Raw genomic sequence first — 17,079 nt, 5'->3', positions numbered from 1 at the left:
TGCGCTAATTAATTTAAAACCTCTTCTCACTCCTGCGCTTACCAAAGGCATGCGGTAAAAGTAAGCATGCGCTAATTATTTTAAAACCTCTTCTCACTTTGGCACTTACCAAAGGCATGCGGTAAAGGTAAGCATGCGCTAATTATTTTAAAACCTCTTCTCACTCCGGCGCTTACCAAAGGCATGCGGTAAAAGTAAGCATGTGCTAATTATTCTAAAACCTCTTCTCACTTTGGCACTTACCAAAGGCATGCGGTAAAGGTAAGCATGCGCTAATTAATTTAAAACCTCTTCTCACTCCTGCGCTTACCAAAGGCATGCGGTAAAAGTAAGCATGCGCTAATTATTTTAAAACCTCTTCTCACTTTGGCACTTACCAAAGGCATGCGGTAAAGGTAAGCATGCGCTAATTATTTTAAAACCTCTTCTCACTCCGGCGCTTACCAAAGGCCTGCGGTAAAAGTAAGCATGTGCTAATTATTCTAAAACCTCTTCTCACTCCTGCGCTTACCAAAGGCATGCGGTAAAAGTAAGCATGCGCTAATTATTTTAAAACCTCTTCTCACTTTGGCACTTACCAAAGGCATGCGGTAAAGGTAAGCATGCGCTAATTATTTTAAAACCTCTTCTCACTTTGGCACTTACCAAAGGCATGCGGTAAAGGTAAGCATGCGCAAATTATTTTAAAACCTCTTCTCACTCCTGCGCTTACCAAAGGCATGCGGTAAAAGTAAGCATGCGCTAATTATTTTAAAACCTCTTCTCACTCCGGCACTTACCAAAGGTATGCAGTAAAAAAATTGAGTGTGATGTAAGCTTGGACCTTAAATCCTACTGAATAGCTCTTAATCTTCTTCCCTTTATGCGATTTCAAATGACCGGTATTGAAATCAGCCTCCTCCATTTTGGAAAATGATGACAGGGGAAGTGTCACGAGAATTCAAGGCAGGCGCTAATTATTTTGGGAAATACGGTCTGTGTATTTACAAACCCCGTTTCCATATGAGTTGGGAAATTGTGTTTGATGTAAATATAAACAGAATACAATGATTTGCAAATCATTTTCAACCCATATTCAGTTGAATATGCTACAAAGACAACATATTTGGTGTTCAAACTCATAAATTATTTTTCTTTAACTAATAATCATTAACTTTAGAATTTGATGCCAGCAACACGTGACAAAGAAGTTGGGAAAGGTGGCAATACATACTGATAAAGTTGAGGCATGCTCATCAAACACTTATTTGGAACATCCCACAGGTGTGCAGGCTAATTGGGAACAGGTGGGTGCCATGATTGGGTATAAAAACAGCTTCCCAAAAACTGCTCAGGCGGTACTGCATCAAAAACCGACATCAGTGTGTAAAGGATATCACCACATGGGCTCAGGAACACTTCATAAAACCACTGTCAGTAACTACAGTCGGTCGCTACATCTGTAAGTGCAAGTTAAAACTCTACCATGAAAATCGAAAGCCATTTATATCAACAACACCCAGGAACGATGGCGGCTTCGCTGGGCCCGAGCTCATCTAAGATGGACCGATGCAAAGTGGAAAAGTGGTCTGACGAGTCCACATTTCAAATTATATTTGGAAACTGTGGACGTGGTGTCCTACGGAACAAAGAGGGAAATAACCATTCGGATTGTTATAGGCACAAAGTTCAAAAGCTAGCATGTGTGATGGTATGGGGGTGCATTAGTGCCCAAGGCATGGGTAACTTACACATCTGTGAAGGCACCATTAATGCTGAAAGGTACATACAGGTTTTGGAGTAACTAATGTTGTCATTCAAGCAACGTTATCATGGACGCCCCTGCTTATTTCAGCAAGACAATACCAAGCCAAGTGTTACAACAGCGTGGCTTCGTAGTAAAAGAGTGCGGGTACTTTCCAGGCCCGCCTGCAGTCCAGACATGTCTCCCATGGAAAATGTGCGGCGCATTATGAAGCGTAAAATACGACAGCGGAGACCCCGGACTGTTGAAGGACTGAAGCTCTACATAAAACAAGAATGGGAAAGAATTCCACTTTCAAAGCTTCAACAATTACTTTCCTCAGTTCCCAAACGTTTATTGAGTGTTGTTAAAAGAAAAGGTGATGTAACACAGTGGTGAACATGCCCTTTCCCAACTACTTTGGCACGTGTTGCAGCCATGAAATTCTAACTTAATTATTATTTGCAAAAAAAATATAAAGTTTATCAGTTTGAACATCAAATATGTTGTCTTTGTAACATATTCAACTAAATATGGGTTGAAAAGGATTTGCAAATCATTGTATTCTGTTTATATTTACATCTAACACAATTTCCCAACTCATATGGAAACGGGGTTTGTATTTTTTATGCTTACTATGGTATATTGTCCATCCATCCATTTTTGTACCGCTTGTCCCTTTCGGGGTTTCGGGGGGTGCTGGAGCCTATCTCAGCTGCATTCGGGCGGAAGGCGGGTTACACCTTGGACAAGTCGCCACCTCATCTATGTTTTATTTATTATTAATTTATTCACTGTTCTGTTACAGAGAACAAGGAAATGGGATACAATTGCTATGGTATGAAAAGGGGTGCAATGAAACAACTAAAAATGTGTGATGCATTCCATTCCATCGTATGCAAAAACTGGACAGTTTTTCCCACAGGCCAGGCATCTATTTGTGGAGGTGTGGTCAGGGAGTGGGGGTGGATGACCAAGAAGAACGCGGAGTTGGAATAGAATTACAACACTTTATGTACATATTTATATACATATTTATATAATATTTTCAAATTTAGTCCTGGGTTCAAATCCAGGCTCGGGATCTTTCTGTGTGGAGTTTGCATGTTCTCCCCGTGAGTGCGTGGGTTCCCTCCGGGTACTCCGGCTTCCTCCCACCTCCAAAGACATGCACCTGGGGATAGGCCCCTCCCACTTCCAAAGACATGCACATGGGATAGGCCCCTCCCACTTCCAAAGACATGCACCTGGGGATAGGCCCCTCCCACCTCCAAAGACATGCACCTGGGGATAGGTTGATTGGCAACACTAAATGGTCCCTAGTGTGTGAATGTTGTCTGTCTATCTGTGTTGGCCCTGCCATGAGGTGGCGACTCTTCCAGGGTGTACCCCGCCTTCCGCCCGATTGTAGCTGAGATAGGCGCCAGTGCCCCCCGCCACCCCGAAAAGGGAATAAGCGGTAGAAAATGGATGGATGGATATAATATGTAACTACAAGCTCTATGCACAGACAGAGTCCCATTGTTATTATGAGCGGTTCGAGCGAGTTAAAAGCCGGAAAAAAAAAGAAAAATAAAATAAATACATTTTAATTTAAAACAATTTTTTATTTGTGTCGGCCGTAATTCTTTCATGGCGGGCCGCCACAAATAAATGAAATTGTGGGTAACCCTGCTAGAACTGAACTGAACACAGGGGGCAGTGAAAAAAAAAAACAGGGAAAATTGACCATTATATTTTTCCATCCATCCATTTCTACCGCTTATTCCCTTTTTTGGGGTCTATCTCAGCTACAGTCGGGCGGAAGGCGGGGTACACCCTGGACAAGTCGCCACCTCATCGCAGGGCCAACACAGATAGACAGACAACTTTCACACACTAGGGCCAATTTAGTGTTGCCATACAAACAATGCCCAGGTGCATGTCTTTGGAAGTGGGAGGAGCCTATCCCCAGGTGCATGTCTTTGGAAGTGGGAGGAAGCCGGAGTACCCGGAGGGAACCCACGCATTCACGCGGAGAACATGCAAACTCCACACAGAAAGATCCCGAGCCTGGATTTGAACCCAGGACTGCAGGACCTTTGTATTGTGAGGCAGACGCACTAACACAGGGGTGCCCACACTTTTTCTGCAGGCGAGCTACTTTTCAATTGACCAACTCGAGGGGATCTACCTCATTTATATACATCATTTATATTTATTTATTTATGAAAGAGACATTTTTGTAAACAAGTTAAATGTGTTTAACGATAATACAAGCATGTGTAACACATATAGATGTCTTTCTTTCACGAAGACAAGAATATAAGTTGGTGTATTACCTGATTCTGATGACTTGCATTGATTGGAATCAGACAGTAATGATGATAACGCCCACATTTTCAAACGGAGGAGAAAAAAAGTTGTCCTTTCTGTACAATACCACATGAAAGTGGTTGCTTTTTGGCATCTAATTCATCCAGCTTCCATACACTTTACAAGATTCCTAGAGCCCAAAAAAAGTCTGCGGGCCATAGAGCGTTTTCCGTTCGGGCTCCAGTACTCTGGAATGCCCTCCCGGTAACAGTTCGAAATGCTACCTCAGTAGAAGCATTTAAGTCTCACCTTAAAACTCATCTGTATACTCTAGCCTTTAAATAGACCTCCTTTTTAGACCAGTTGATCTGCCGCTTCTTTTCTTTCTCCTATGTCCCCCCCTCCCTTGTGGAGGGGGTCCGGTCCGATGACCATGGATGAAGTACTGGCTGTCCAGAGTCGAGACCCAGGATGGACCGCTCATCGGGACCCAGGATGGACCGCTCGCCTGTATCGGTTGGGGACATCTCTACGCTGCTGATCCGCTTGAGATGGTTTCCTGTGGACGGGACTCTCGCTGCTGTCTTGGATCCGCTTGAACTGAACTCTCGCGGCTGTGTTGGAGCCACTATGGATTGAACTTTCACAGCATCATGTTAGACCCGCTCGACATCCATTGCTTTCGGTCCCCTAGAGGGGGGGGGGTTGCCCACATCTGAGGTCCTCTCCAAGGGTTCTCATAGTCAGCATTATCACTGGCGTCCCACTGGATGTGAATTCTCCCTGCCCACTGGGTGTGAGTTTTCCTTGCCCTTTTGTGGGTTCTTCCGAGGATGTTGTAGTCGTAATGATTTGTGCAGTCCTTTGAGACATTTGTGATTTGGGGCTATATAAATAAACATTGATTGATTGATTGAAGAAAAACATTGGCGGCAAATTCCGTAGCTTGCTTGATTGACATTCACGGCACCCGAGGGTCTTGTGAGATGACGCTGGCTGCTGCCAGTTCATTATTATGAAAAAATGACAGAGAGGAAGGCGAGAAACACTTTTTATTTCAACAGACTTTCGCGCCGTCCCTTCCGTCAAAACTCTAAAGGCCGACTGCACATTTCCTATCTTCACAATAAAAGCCCTGCTTCATGCTGCCTGCGCTAACAAAATAAGAGTCTCGGAAATCTGGCGTGCACATCACTTGTGCACGCCAGCTTTCTGAGGGATCGCTTGTGCACGCCAGTTTTCCGAGATTCTGTATTTAGTTAGCGCAGGCAGCATGAAGCAGGGCTTTTATTGTGAAGATAGGAAATGTGCAGTCGGCCTTTAGAGTTTTGACGGAAGGTACGGCGCGAGAGTCTGTTGAAATAAAAAGTGTTTCTCGCCTTCCTCTCGGTCATATTTTCATAATAATGATCTTGCAGCAGCCAGCGTCATCTCACAAGACCCTCCGGTACCGTGAATGTCATTTAAGTGACGTCTTGGTGAAGATTGATGATCACTCATTTTTAGGTCTATTTTTTTTAAAAGCCTGGCTGGAGATCGACTGACACCCCCCCCCCCCCCCCCCCCTGGCCACCTTGCTGCTGGTGGCCATGATTGTAAACAATGTGAGATGTTCTTATTTAAACGGGGATAGCAGGTCCATTCTATGTGTCATACTTGATCATTTCACGATATTGCCATATTTTTCCTGAAAGGATTTAGTAGAGAACATCCACGATAAAGTTCGCAACTTTTGGTCGCAAATAAAAAACCCTTCCTGTACCGGAAGTAGCAGACGATGTGTGCGTGACGTCACGGGTTGTGGAGCTCCTCACATCTGAACATTGTTTATGATCTTGGCCACCAGCAGCGAGAGCGATTCGGACCGAGAAAGCGACGATTTCCAAATTAATTTGAGCGAGGATGAAAGATTCGTGGATGAGGAAAGTGAGAGTGAAGGACTGGAAGAAAAAAAAAGACGAGGGCAGTGGGAGCGATTCAGATGTTATTGGACACATTTACTAGGATAATTCTGGAAAATCCCTTATCTGCTTATTGGGTTACTAGTGTTTTAGTGAGATTATATGGTCATACGTGAAAGTCGGAGTGGTGTGGTGACCACCAGTATCTCTGAGGGAAGCCTTGGAGGAGCCAAGAAAGTCGCAGTTGCCTCTTTGACAGCTGCAGGAGGAACGACACGAGCTCAGCTCATGTCTACGGTAAGAGCCGACTTATTACCACAATTTACTCACCGAAACCTGACGGTTGACATGTGGTAGAGAACCATGTTCGCTTGACCGCTCTGTTGCATATTAAAGCTTCACAACAAACAAAGACACACCGGCTGTGTTTATGTTGCAATACACCGCTTTCCACCAACAGCATTCTTCTTTGACGTCTCCATTATTAATTGAACAAATTGCAAAAGATTCATCAACACAGATGTCCAGAATAATGTGTAATCACGCGATAAAAACAGACTACTTTCAGCCGTGATCGGTGCTGGGAGAACATGTCCCACTGGTGACGTCATCATTCCGCGACGTTTTCAACAAGATACTTGGCGGGAAATTTAAAATTGCAATTTAGTAAACTAAAGCGGCCGTATTGGCATGTGTTGCAATGTTAATATTTCATCATTGATATATAAACTATCAGACTGTGTGGTCGCTAGTAGTGGGTCTCAGTAGGCCTTTAATGAAGAGATGTCAAGTTCGAACGCTTGACACCTCGCGATCGACGTAATGGGCACCCCTGCACTAACCCCCCGTGAAGCCCCCCATTATATTTTTATCAGAGCCAAAGCAGGAAGGGGCTAGGAATACGTTTGTGGTACAATTTGATATGAAGCTTCTTTCAGTCCTAAATGTATTGACATTTTACATTCACCCCCCCACAGACGGGGGAAGGGGGGTCCTATATTTAGGCGTCCAGGGAGAGTGCCGTGCTATGTGTGCTACACGATAGCGACGTGCAGACCCTGCAAGTCCTCAAATGTGTTGGGCGCCACAGATGACACACAAAGCGCCGACCATTTGCAAGTCTGCAAAAGAAAACGCAAGTTTGGGCTAAGGAGCGAACAAGAGAGCCATTGTTCTCTCCGAGTTACTGTTGGGTCGGCCTGAACATTCTTGAAGGAACCACAGAGCGTTCCATACACAACACTTAGGGCCTCTGCTTCTTCGCGCTTGGCGACTAATGCAATATTTAATCTGCTTCTCCTGAAGCGTCTTAAGAAAAGATCGGGTCACCTTCACTGATCGCGGGTTTAAAAAAAAAAGGGCACCTAAGGGAACCGTGGGGTTTGCGGTGCTCCAAATATACAATTATTGATAATCTTACTGTAGCAGCATTTTTGGTTGAATGTAATTATATACAGTATTATCCATGACCTGCTGACTGGGTATTTAACTAGCAATTATAATTCCTTAGAAAATGTTGCTGTTTTTAAGAAATCCACCTTAGCTAGTATACAAACCCCGTTTCCATATGAGTTGGGAAATTGCGTTCGATGTAAATATAAACGGAATACAATGATTTGCGAATCCTTTTCAACCCATATTCAGTTGAATATGCTACAAAGACAACATATTTGATGTTCAAACTGATAAACATTTTTTAATTAGCTTTAGAATTTGATGCCAGCAACACGTGACAAAGAAGTTGGGAAAGGTGGCAATGAATACTGATATTGTTGAGTAATGCTCAGCAAACACTTATTTGGAACATCCCACAGGTGTGCAGGCTAATTGGGAACAGGTGGGTGCCATGATTGGGTATGAAAGCATCCATCCATCCATTTTCTACCGCTTATTCCCTTTCGGGGTCGCGGGGGGCGCTGGCGCCTATCTCAGCTACAATCGGGCGGAAGGCGGGGTACACCCTGGACAAGTCGCCACCTCATCGCAGGGCCAACACAGATAGACAGACAACATTCACACACTAGGGCCAATTTAGTGTTGCCAATCAACCTATCCCCAGGTGCATGTCTTTGGAAGTGGGAGGGGCCTATCCCCAGGTGCATGTCTTTGGAAGTGGGAGGAAGCCGGAGTACCCGGAGGGAACCCACGCATTCACGGGGAGAACATGCAAACTCCACACAGAAAGATCCCGAGCCTGGATTTGAACCCAGGACTGCAGGACCTTCGTATTGTGAGGCAGATGCACTAACCCCTCTGCCACCGTGAAGCCGGTATGAAAGCAGCTTCCATGAAATGCTAAGTAATTCACAAACAAGGATGGGGCGAGGGTCACCACTTTGTTAGCAAATTGTCGAACAGTTTTAGAACAACATTTCTCAACGAGCTATTGCAAGGAATTTAGGGATTTTACCATCTACGGTCCGTAAAATCATCAAAAGGTTCAGAGAATTTGGATAAATCACTGCACGTAAGCGACAATATTATAGACTGCGTGAAAAACCGACATCGGTGTGTAAAGGATATCACCACAGGGGCTCAGGAACACTTCATTAAACCACTGTCAGTAACAACAGTTGGTCGCTACATCTGTAAGTGCAAGTTAAAACTCTACTATGCAAAGCGAAACCCATTTATCAACAACACCCGGAAACGCCGCCGGCTTCGCTGGGCCCGAGCTCATCTAAGATGGACTGATGCAAAGTGGAAAAGTTTTCTGTGGTCTGACGAGTCCACGTTTCAAATTATATTTGGAAACTGTGGATGTGGTGTCCTCCGGAACAAAGAGGGAAATAACCATCCCGATTGTTACAGGCGCAAAGTTGAAAAGCCAGCATCTGTGATGGTATGGGGGTGTATTAGTGCCCAAGGCATGGGTAACTTACACATCTGTGAAGGAACCATTAATGCTGAATGGTCCATACAGGTTTTGGAGCAACATATGTTGTCGTCCAAGCAACGTTATCATGGACGCCCCCTGCTTATTTCAGCAAGTCAATGCCAAGCCACGTGTTGCAACAGCGTGGTTTCGTAGTAAAAGAGTGCGGGTACTTTCCTGGCCCGTCTGCAATCCAAACCTGTCTCCCATGGAAAATGTGTGGCGCCTTATGAAGCGTAAAATACGACAGCGGAGACCCCGGACCGTCATCCGGACCAAAGGGGAAGCGAACCATCCAGACTGTTATCGACGCACAGTTGAAAAGCCTGCATGTGTGATGGTATGGGGGTGCATTAGTGCCCAAGGCATGGGTAACTTACACATCTGTGAAGGCACATACAGGTTTTGGAACAACATATGCTGCCATCTAAGCGCCGTCTTTTTCATGGACGCCCCTGCTTATTTCAGCAAGACAATGCCAAGCCACATTCAGCACGTGTTACAACAGCGTGGCTTCGTAAAAAAAGAGTGCGGGTACTTTCCTGGCCCGCCTGCAGTCCAGACCTGTCTCCCATGGAAAATGTGTGGCGCATTATGAAGCGTAAAATAGGACAGCGGAGACCCCGGACTGTTGAACGACTGAAGCTCTACATAAAACAAGAATGGGAAATAATTCCACTTTCAAAGCTTCAACAATTAGTTTCCTCAGTTCCCAAACGTTTATTGAGTGTTGTTAAAAGAAAAGGTGATGTAACACAGTGGTGAACCTGCCCTTTCCCAACTACTTTGGCACGTGTTGCAGCCATGAAATTCTAAGTTAATTATTATTTGCAAAAAAAATATGTAAAGTTTATGAGTTTGAACATCAAATATGTTGAATATGGGTTGAAAATGATTTGCAAATCATTGTATTCTGTTTATATTTACATCTAACACAATTTCCCAACTCATATGGAAACGGGGTTTGTAAAAGATATTAGTTACAAGAAGTACTTTGTTATGGAATTCTTTTTTTAAGCTACCTGAAAAATTGAATCAGTATCGATTTTATGATTATTGTTTTTATTTTCATGACTATTTACATTGTAGATAGTCACATCAAAACTATGAATGAACACATGTGGAGTTATGCACTTCACAAAAAAAAAGGTGAAATAACTGAAAACATGATTTATGTCCTGTTTTCTTCAAAATAGCCACCCTTTGCTCCGATTACTGCTTTGCACCCTCTTGGCATTCTCTCCATGGACTTCAAACGGGTTTTCACTTCACAGGTGTGCTTGAAGCTCATCGATGAGCTTCAAGTGCAAAAGAGTCATCACAGCCAAGGGTGGCTATTTGGAAGAAACTAGAATATAAAACAGGAGGAACAGTGTGGTTTTCGTCCTGGTCGTGGAACTGTGGACCAGCTCTATACTCTCGGCAGGGTTCATGGGAGTTTGCCCAACCAGTCTACATGTGCTTTGTGGACTTGGAGAAGGCATTGGACCGTGTCCCTCGGGAAGTCCTGTGGGGAGTGCTCAGAGAGTCTGGGGTATCGGACTGTCTGATTGTGGCGGTCCGCTCCCTGTATGATCAGTGCCAGAGCTTGGTCCGCATTGCCGGCAGTAAGTCGGACACGTTTCCAGTGAGGGTTGGACTCCGCCAAGGCTGTCCTTTGTCACCGATTCTGTTCATGACTTTTATGGACAGAATTTCTAGGCGCAGTCAAGGCGTTGAGGGGATCCGGTTTGGTGACCGCAGGATTAGGTCTCTGCTTTTTGCAGATGATGTGGTCCTGATGGCTTCATCTGACCGGGATCTTCAGCTCTCGCTGGATCGGTTCGCAGCCGAGTGTGAAGCGACCGGAATGAGAATCAGCACCTCCAAGTCCGAGTCCATGGTTCTCGCCCGGAAAAGGGTGGAATGCCATCTCCGGGTTGGGGAGGAGACCCTGCCCCAAGTGGAGGAGTTCAAGTACCTAGGAGTCTTGTTCACGAGTGAGGGAAGAGTGGATGGTGAGATCGACAGGCGGATCGGTGCGGCGTCTTCAGTAATGCGGACGTTGTACCGATCCGTTGTGGTGAAGAAGGAGCTGAGCCGGAAGGCAAAGCTCTCAATTTACCGGTCGATCTACGTTCCCATCCTCAACTATGGTCATGAGCTTTGGGTCATGACCGAAAGGATAAGATCACGGGTACAAGCGGCCAAAATGAGTTTGGGTCTCTCCCTTAGAGATAGGGTGAGAAGCTCTGCCATCCGGGAGGAACTCAAAGTAAAGCCGCTGCTCCTTCACATCGAGAGGAGCCAGATGAGGTGGTTCGGGCATCTGGTCAGGATGCCACCCGAACGCCTCCCTAGGGAGGTGTTTAGGGCACGTCCAACCGGTAGGAGGCCACGGGGAAGACCCAGGACACGTTGGGAAGACTATGTCTCCCGGCTGGCCTGGGAACGCCTCGGGATCCCCCGGGAAGAGCTAGACGAAGTGGCTGGGGAGAGGGAAGTCTGGGTTTCCCTGCTTAGGCTGTTGCCCCCGCGACCCGACCTCGGATAAGCGGAAGATGATGGATGGATGGATGGATGGATAGAATATAAAACATGTTTTCAGTTATTTCACCTTTTTTTGTGAGAAGTACATAACTCCACATGTGTTCATTCATAGTTTTGATGCCTTCAGGGACAATCTACAATGTTATTTATGTTTATAAAACGATGTAGAACGTCCGGCGGTTCAGACTGAAAACCTTAACGGGCCGTATGTGGCCTTTTTTTGCCTAAGTCTGTCTTAAAGTAAAAAAAGTAAAAGTACCATTGATGTGTTTTCTTTATTTTCATGACTACCGTATTTCTTTGAATTGCCGCCGGGGGGTCCAACTTTAACCGCCAAATCTGACTGTACTGACGTCCCTTTCCTGGGTCGAGGATCAGGCCCCCGTCTCCTGGTTGGATTATCATGAGAAAGACCACTTTTACGTGATAAAAGGAGTCTTGTCACTTCTCCTTCAAGTGACTTCTCCAGGCACAAAGACCCGCTTTTTATCGGGGCCCATTGTGCGCGGACCGGTTTAGTGGCGTGTCTAATGGACCCGCCGTGCCCGGGCCCTTGAGCCGCTGCTGAAAGAGGGAGCGGGGGACAAAGTTGGGGACATGTACAAGCTGGAGGTGCAGGGACACCCTCCTCTCCTTTGGAGACTTGAGGGGAGGCGGCGGCGGGCGAGTCCCTGTTGACTTTGGAGGTGAGGTGTCAAGCGTTCGAACTTGACATCTCTTCATTAAAGTCCTACTGAGACCCACTACTAGCCACCACGCGGTCTGATAGTTTATATATCAATGACGAAATATTAACATTGCAACACATGCCAATACGGCCGCTTTAGTTTACTAAATTACAATTTTAAATTTCCCGCGAAGTATCCTGTTGAAAACGTCACGGAATGATGACGTCACCAGTGGGGACATGTTCTCCCGGCACCGATCACGGCTGAAAGTAGTCTGTTTTTATCGCGTAATTACACATTATTCTGGACATCTGTGTTGATGAATCTTTTGCAATTTGTTCAATTAATAATGGAGACGTCAAAGAAGAATGCTGTGGTGGAAAGCGGTGTATTGCAACACAAACACAGCCGGTGTGTCTTTGTTTGTTGTGAAGCTTCGAGATGCTACCTCAGTAGAAGCATTTAAGTCTCACCTTAAAACTCATCTGTATACTCTAGCCTTTAAATAGACCTCCTTTTTAGACCAGTTGATCTGCCGCTTCTTTTCTTTCTCCTATGTCCCCCCCTCCCTTGTGGAGGGGGTCCGGTCCGATAACCATGGATGAAGTACTGGCTGTCCAGAGTCGAGACCCAGGATGGACCGCTCGTCGGGACCCAGGATGGACTGCTCGCCTGTATCGGTTGGGGACATCTCTACGCTGCTGATCCGCTTGAGATGGTTTCCTGTGGACGGGACTCTCGCTGCTGTCTTGGAGCCACTATGGATTGAACTTTCACAGTATCATGTTAGACCCGCTCGACATCCATTGCTTTCGGTCCCCGAGAGGGGGGGGGGTTGCCCACATCTGAGGTCCTCTCCAAGGTTTCTCATAGTCAGCATTGTCACTGGCGTCCCACTGGATGTGAATTCTCCCTGCCCACTGGGTGTGAGTTTTCCTTGCCCTTTTGTGGGTTCTTCCGAGGATGTTGTAGTCGTAATGATTTGTGCAGTCCTTTGAGACATTTGTGATTTGGGGCTATATAAATAAACATTGATTGATTGAATATGGAACAGAGCGGTCAAGCGAACATGTTTCTCTACCACATGTCAACCGGCAGGTTTCGGTGAGAAAATTGTGGTAATAAGTCGGCTCTTACCGTAGACATGTCGTTCCTCCTGCAGCTGTCAAAGAGGCAGCCGCGACTTTCTTGGCTCCTCCGTGGCTTCCCTCAGAGACACTGGTGGTCACCACACCCCTCTGACTTTCAGGTACGACCATATAATCTCACTAAAACACTAGTAACACAATAAGTAGATGAGGGATTTTCCAGAATTATCCTAGTAAATGTCTCCAATAACATCTGAATCGCTCCGACTGCCCTCGTCTTTTTTTTTTTCTTCTAGTCCTTCACTCTCACTTTTCTCATCCATGAATCTTTCATCCTCGCTCAAATTAATTTGGAAATCGTCGCTTTCTCGGTCCGAATCGCTCTCGCTGCTGGTGGCCATGATTGTAAACAATGTTCAGATGTGAGGAGCTCCACAACCCGTGATGTCACACACACATCGTCTGCTACTTCCTGTACAGGCAAGGCTTTTTTATTAGCGACCAAAAGTTGCGAACTTTATCGTGGATGTTCTCTACTAAATCCTTTCAGCAAAAATATGGCAATATTGTGAAATGATCAAGTATGACACATAGAATGGACCTGCTATCCCCGTTTAAATAAGAACATCTCACATTGTTTACAATCATGGCCACCAGCAGCAAGAGCGATTCGGACCGAGAAAGCGACGATTTTCCCATTAATTTGAGCGAGAATGAAAGATTCGTGGATGAGGAAAGTGAGAGTGAAGGACTATAAAAAAAAATACTATACAGTGGGAGCGATTCAGATGTTATTAGACACATTTACTAGGATAATTCTGGAAAATCTCTTATCCGTTTATTGTGTTACTAGTGTTTTAGTGAGATTATATGGTACCTGAAAGTTGGAGGGGTGTGGCGACGAGTGTGGTGACTGCCAGTGTCTCTGAGGGAAGCCACGTTTCTCGACAAGGCAAAACGAAGGCAGCCGTTGGGGCCAGGCTGAGCATTTTTTCCCCCCCTCCCCGACGGTGGAAGGATCCCACGTTCGGGGGCGGCCGGTCGGAGGAGGCAAGAGAGTCGCAGCTGCTTCTTTGACAGGTGCAGGAGGAACGACGCAAGCTCTCCGCTCATGTCTACGGTAAGAGCTGACTTATTACCACAATTTTCTCACCGAAACCTGCTGGTTGACATGTAGTAGAGAACCATGTTTGCTTGACCGCTCTGTTCCATAGTAAAGCTTCACCTTCGGGAATGCAAACTGTGTTTGTGTTGCTAAAGGCAGCCGCAATACACCGCTTCCCACCTACATCTTTCTTCTTTGACGTCTCCATTATTAATTGAACAAATTGCAAAAGATTCAGCAACACAGATGTCCCGAATACTGTGTAATTATGCGATTAAAGCAGACGACTTATAGCTGGGATCAGGCTGGAACAAAATGTCTGCTACAATCCGAGACGTCACGCGCACACGTCATCATACCGACGTTGTCAACAGGATACTTTGCGTGGAATTTAAAATTGCAATTTAGTAAACTAAAAAGGCCGTATTGGCATGTGTTGCAATGTTAATATTTCTTCATTGATATATAAACTATCAGACTGCGTGGTCGCTAGTAGTGGCTTTCAGTAGGCCTTTAAGTCCGCCCTGAGATCGGCAGGTCGTGAGTTCAAACCCCGACCGAGTCATACCAAGGACTATAAAAATGGGTCCCATTACCTCCCTGCTTGGCACTCAGCATCAAGGGTTGGAATCACCAAAAAATATTCCCGGGCGCGGCCGCCGCTGCTGCTCACTGCTCCCCTCACCCCCCAGGGGGTGGAGAAGGGGATGGGTCGAATACAGAGGGTCATTTCACCACACCCAGTATGTGTGTGTGACTATCATTGCTACTTTAAGTCCGCCCTGAGATTGGCAGGTGGTAGAGATGCACGGATAGGCAATTGTATCATCCGCAACCGCATCACCAAAGTCGTCATCCACCCGCCGTCCACCCGAACCAACAATTTATCAGAACCGTACCCGCCCGCTAAACGCCCGCTGAAATACATTGGTGGGGTTTGCTGCTAGCGGGGTGTATAAAACAGTCAGGAATTATCACGGATACAAAGGATTCTGGGTATTTGTTGTGTTGCGTTTATGTTGTGTTACTGTGAGGATGTTCTCCCGAAATGTGTTTGTCGTTCTTAATTGGTGTGGCTTCACAGCGTGGCGCATATTACTAAGAGTGTTAAAATTGTTTATATCACAACATGTTGTAATAGGCGACAAAGCCAATGGCTTCATAGCACGCCCTAATACTTATTATCTGGGTGACTGCCGGCGGTCAACCTAGAGAATAATAGCGTCCCCTACTGTCTTCTTCGCCTTATGACACGGGTCTTAAATAGTTCTTTGAATGGCAAAGGATAACGATCCCAGAACCATGTATATTAAATATTTCCGGATGGTTCAACCGCCACCCGCCTGGATCTAATTAAAATCTATTTTTTCGTCATGTCACCCGCCTGACCCGCAGATTATCCGCAAACCGTGGATCTCTAGCAGGTGGTGAGTTCAAACCCTGGCCGATTGATACTTTTATTAGTAGATTTCACAGTACAGTACATATTCCGTACAATTGACCACTAAATGTTTTTTCAACACGTTAATCAATTCATGGTAAATTATATAAAATACCATACCAAAGACTATAGAAATGAAGTCCCATTACCTCCCTGCTTGGCACTCAGCATCAAGGGTTGGAATCACCCAAAAAAGATTATTGAGCGCGGCCGCCGCTGCTGCTCACTGCTCCCCTCACCCCTCAGAGGGTCATTTCACCACACCTAATACTTTAGTACTTCCATCCATTTTCTACCACTTATTCCCTTTTTGGGGTCGCTGGTGCCTATCTCAGCTACAATCGGGCGGAAGGCGGGGTACACCCTGGACAAGTCGCCACCTAATACTTTAGTACTTTTTACCTGTAGTGTCCCATGAAGCCCGCTGAGGAAAAAAAAGGGGGTAAATAGAGAAAAGTTTACCATGGTAACGCTTCTTCTCATCCCTGGCCAGAGTGACGGCGATCCGCAGGCCGATGCCGGAGGAGCAGCCGGTGATCAGCACCACTTTCTGCCCGCCGTCCGCCATGATGAGTGCGGGGGTGGGAAGCCTGCTCTCCGCTGCTCGGCTGCTCGGCTGCGGGGCTAAAAGCGGATCACCGCGGCGGCCATGTGAGCGTCCTTATGCGGTCACATGCTGAGCCCCCCCGTTCCCTCTTCCTGTTTTTTTTTTTTTTTAGCCACTTATTGTTTTGTATTTTTTTTCAAAAGGAGTTAAGAAGTCCTCCGTGGGTCAAGCGGCGCGCGCAACGTGACACTTTGAACACTCGTGTTGTTGTTTTGGATCCCGCACTTCCGGTTCACTCCACGTCCACTTTCCTAAGCCGCTTATCTTAAAGTTGTCTTTTTTTTGAGGAAAAGAAACGTCGTAAGATGTTTGTAAACGGCGGGGGAAACACGTTGGAGTGTTTATATATATTATATTTATTACACTATGTAACTTTTACTAACATGATGCCTTGGCGTGTGCTGCCATCTTCTGGTGAACAAGTGTATTACACGCATTGTGTACTGTCAATCATTCTAATGCATGAATGAACAGGTAAGGACCAGATGAGTCGCCCGCTGGCCTGTTCTAAAAATAGCTCAAATAGCAGCACTTACCAGTGAGCTGCCTCTATTTTTGGAATTTTATTCATTTACTAGCGAGCTGGTCTCGCTTTGCCTGACATTTTTAATTCTAAGAGAGACAAAACTCAAATAGAATTAGAAAATACAAGAAAATATTTTAAAGACTTGGTCTTCACTGGTTTAAATAAATTCATTTGTTTTTTTTACTTTGCTTCTTATAACAATTTTAGAGAAAAAATACAACCTTAAAAATGATTTTAGGATTTTTAAACACATATACCTTTTTACCTTTTAAATTCCTTCCTCTTCTTTCCTGACAATTTAGATCAATGTTCAAGTATTTT

At 45.5% G+C, this 17,079-nt stretch overlaps 1 protein-coding gene across 1 annotated transcript in view; it reads right to left on the bottom strand.

The window, feature by feature from the left end:
* Nucleotides 1-16,443, bottom strand: part of rdh8a (retinol dehydrogenase 8a) — a 39,291-nt gene extending 22,848 nt beyond the window's left edge. The window contains exon 1 of the mRNA XM_061905226.1: nt 16,088-16,443. Within this exon, the coding sequence (XP_061761210.1) occupies nt 16,088-16,193 (106 nt within the window). The 5' untranslated portion in view covers nt 16,194-16,443. The remainder of the gene's footprint in view (nt 1-16,087) is intronic.
* Nucleotides 16,444-17,079: the final 636 nt, after the last annotated feature.

The sequence above is a fragment of the Nerophis ophidion genome, linkage group LG07 (assembly GCF_033978795.1).
Source record: "Nerophis ophidion isolate RoL-2023_Sa linkage group LG07, RoL_Noph_v1.0, whole genome shotgun sequence".
NCBI classification, from domain to species: domain Eukaryota; kingdom Metazoa; phylum Chordata; class Actinopteri; order Syngnathiformes; family Syngnathidae; genus Nerophis; species Nerophis ophidion.
The sequence above is the reverse complement of the archived record's forward strand: the minus strand, read 5'-3'. Positions and strand labels throughout refer to the sequence as shown.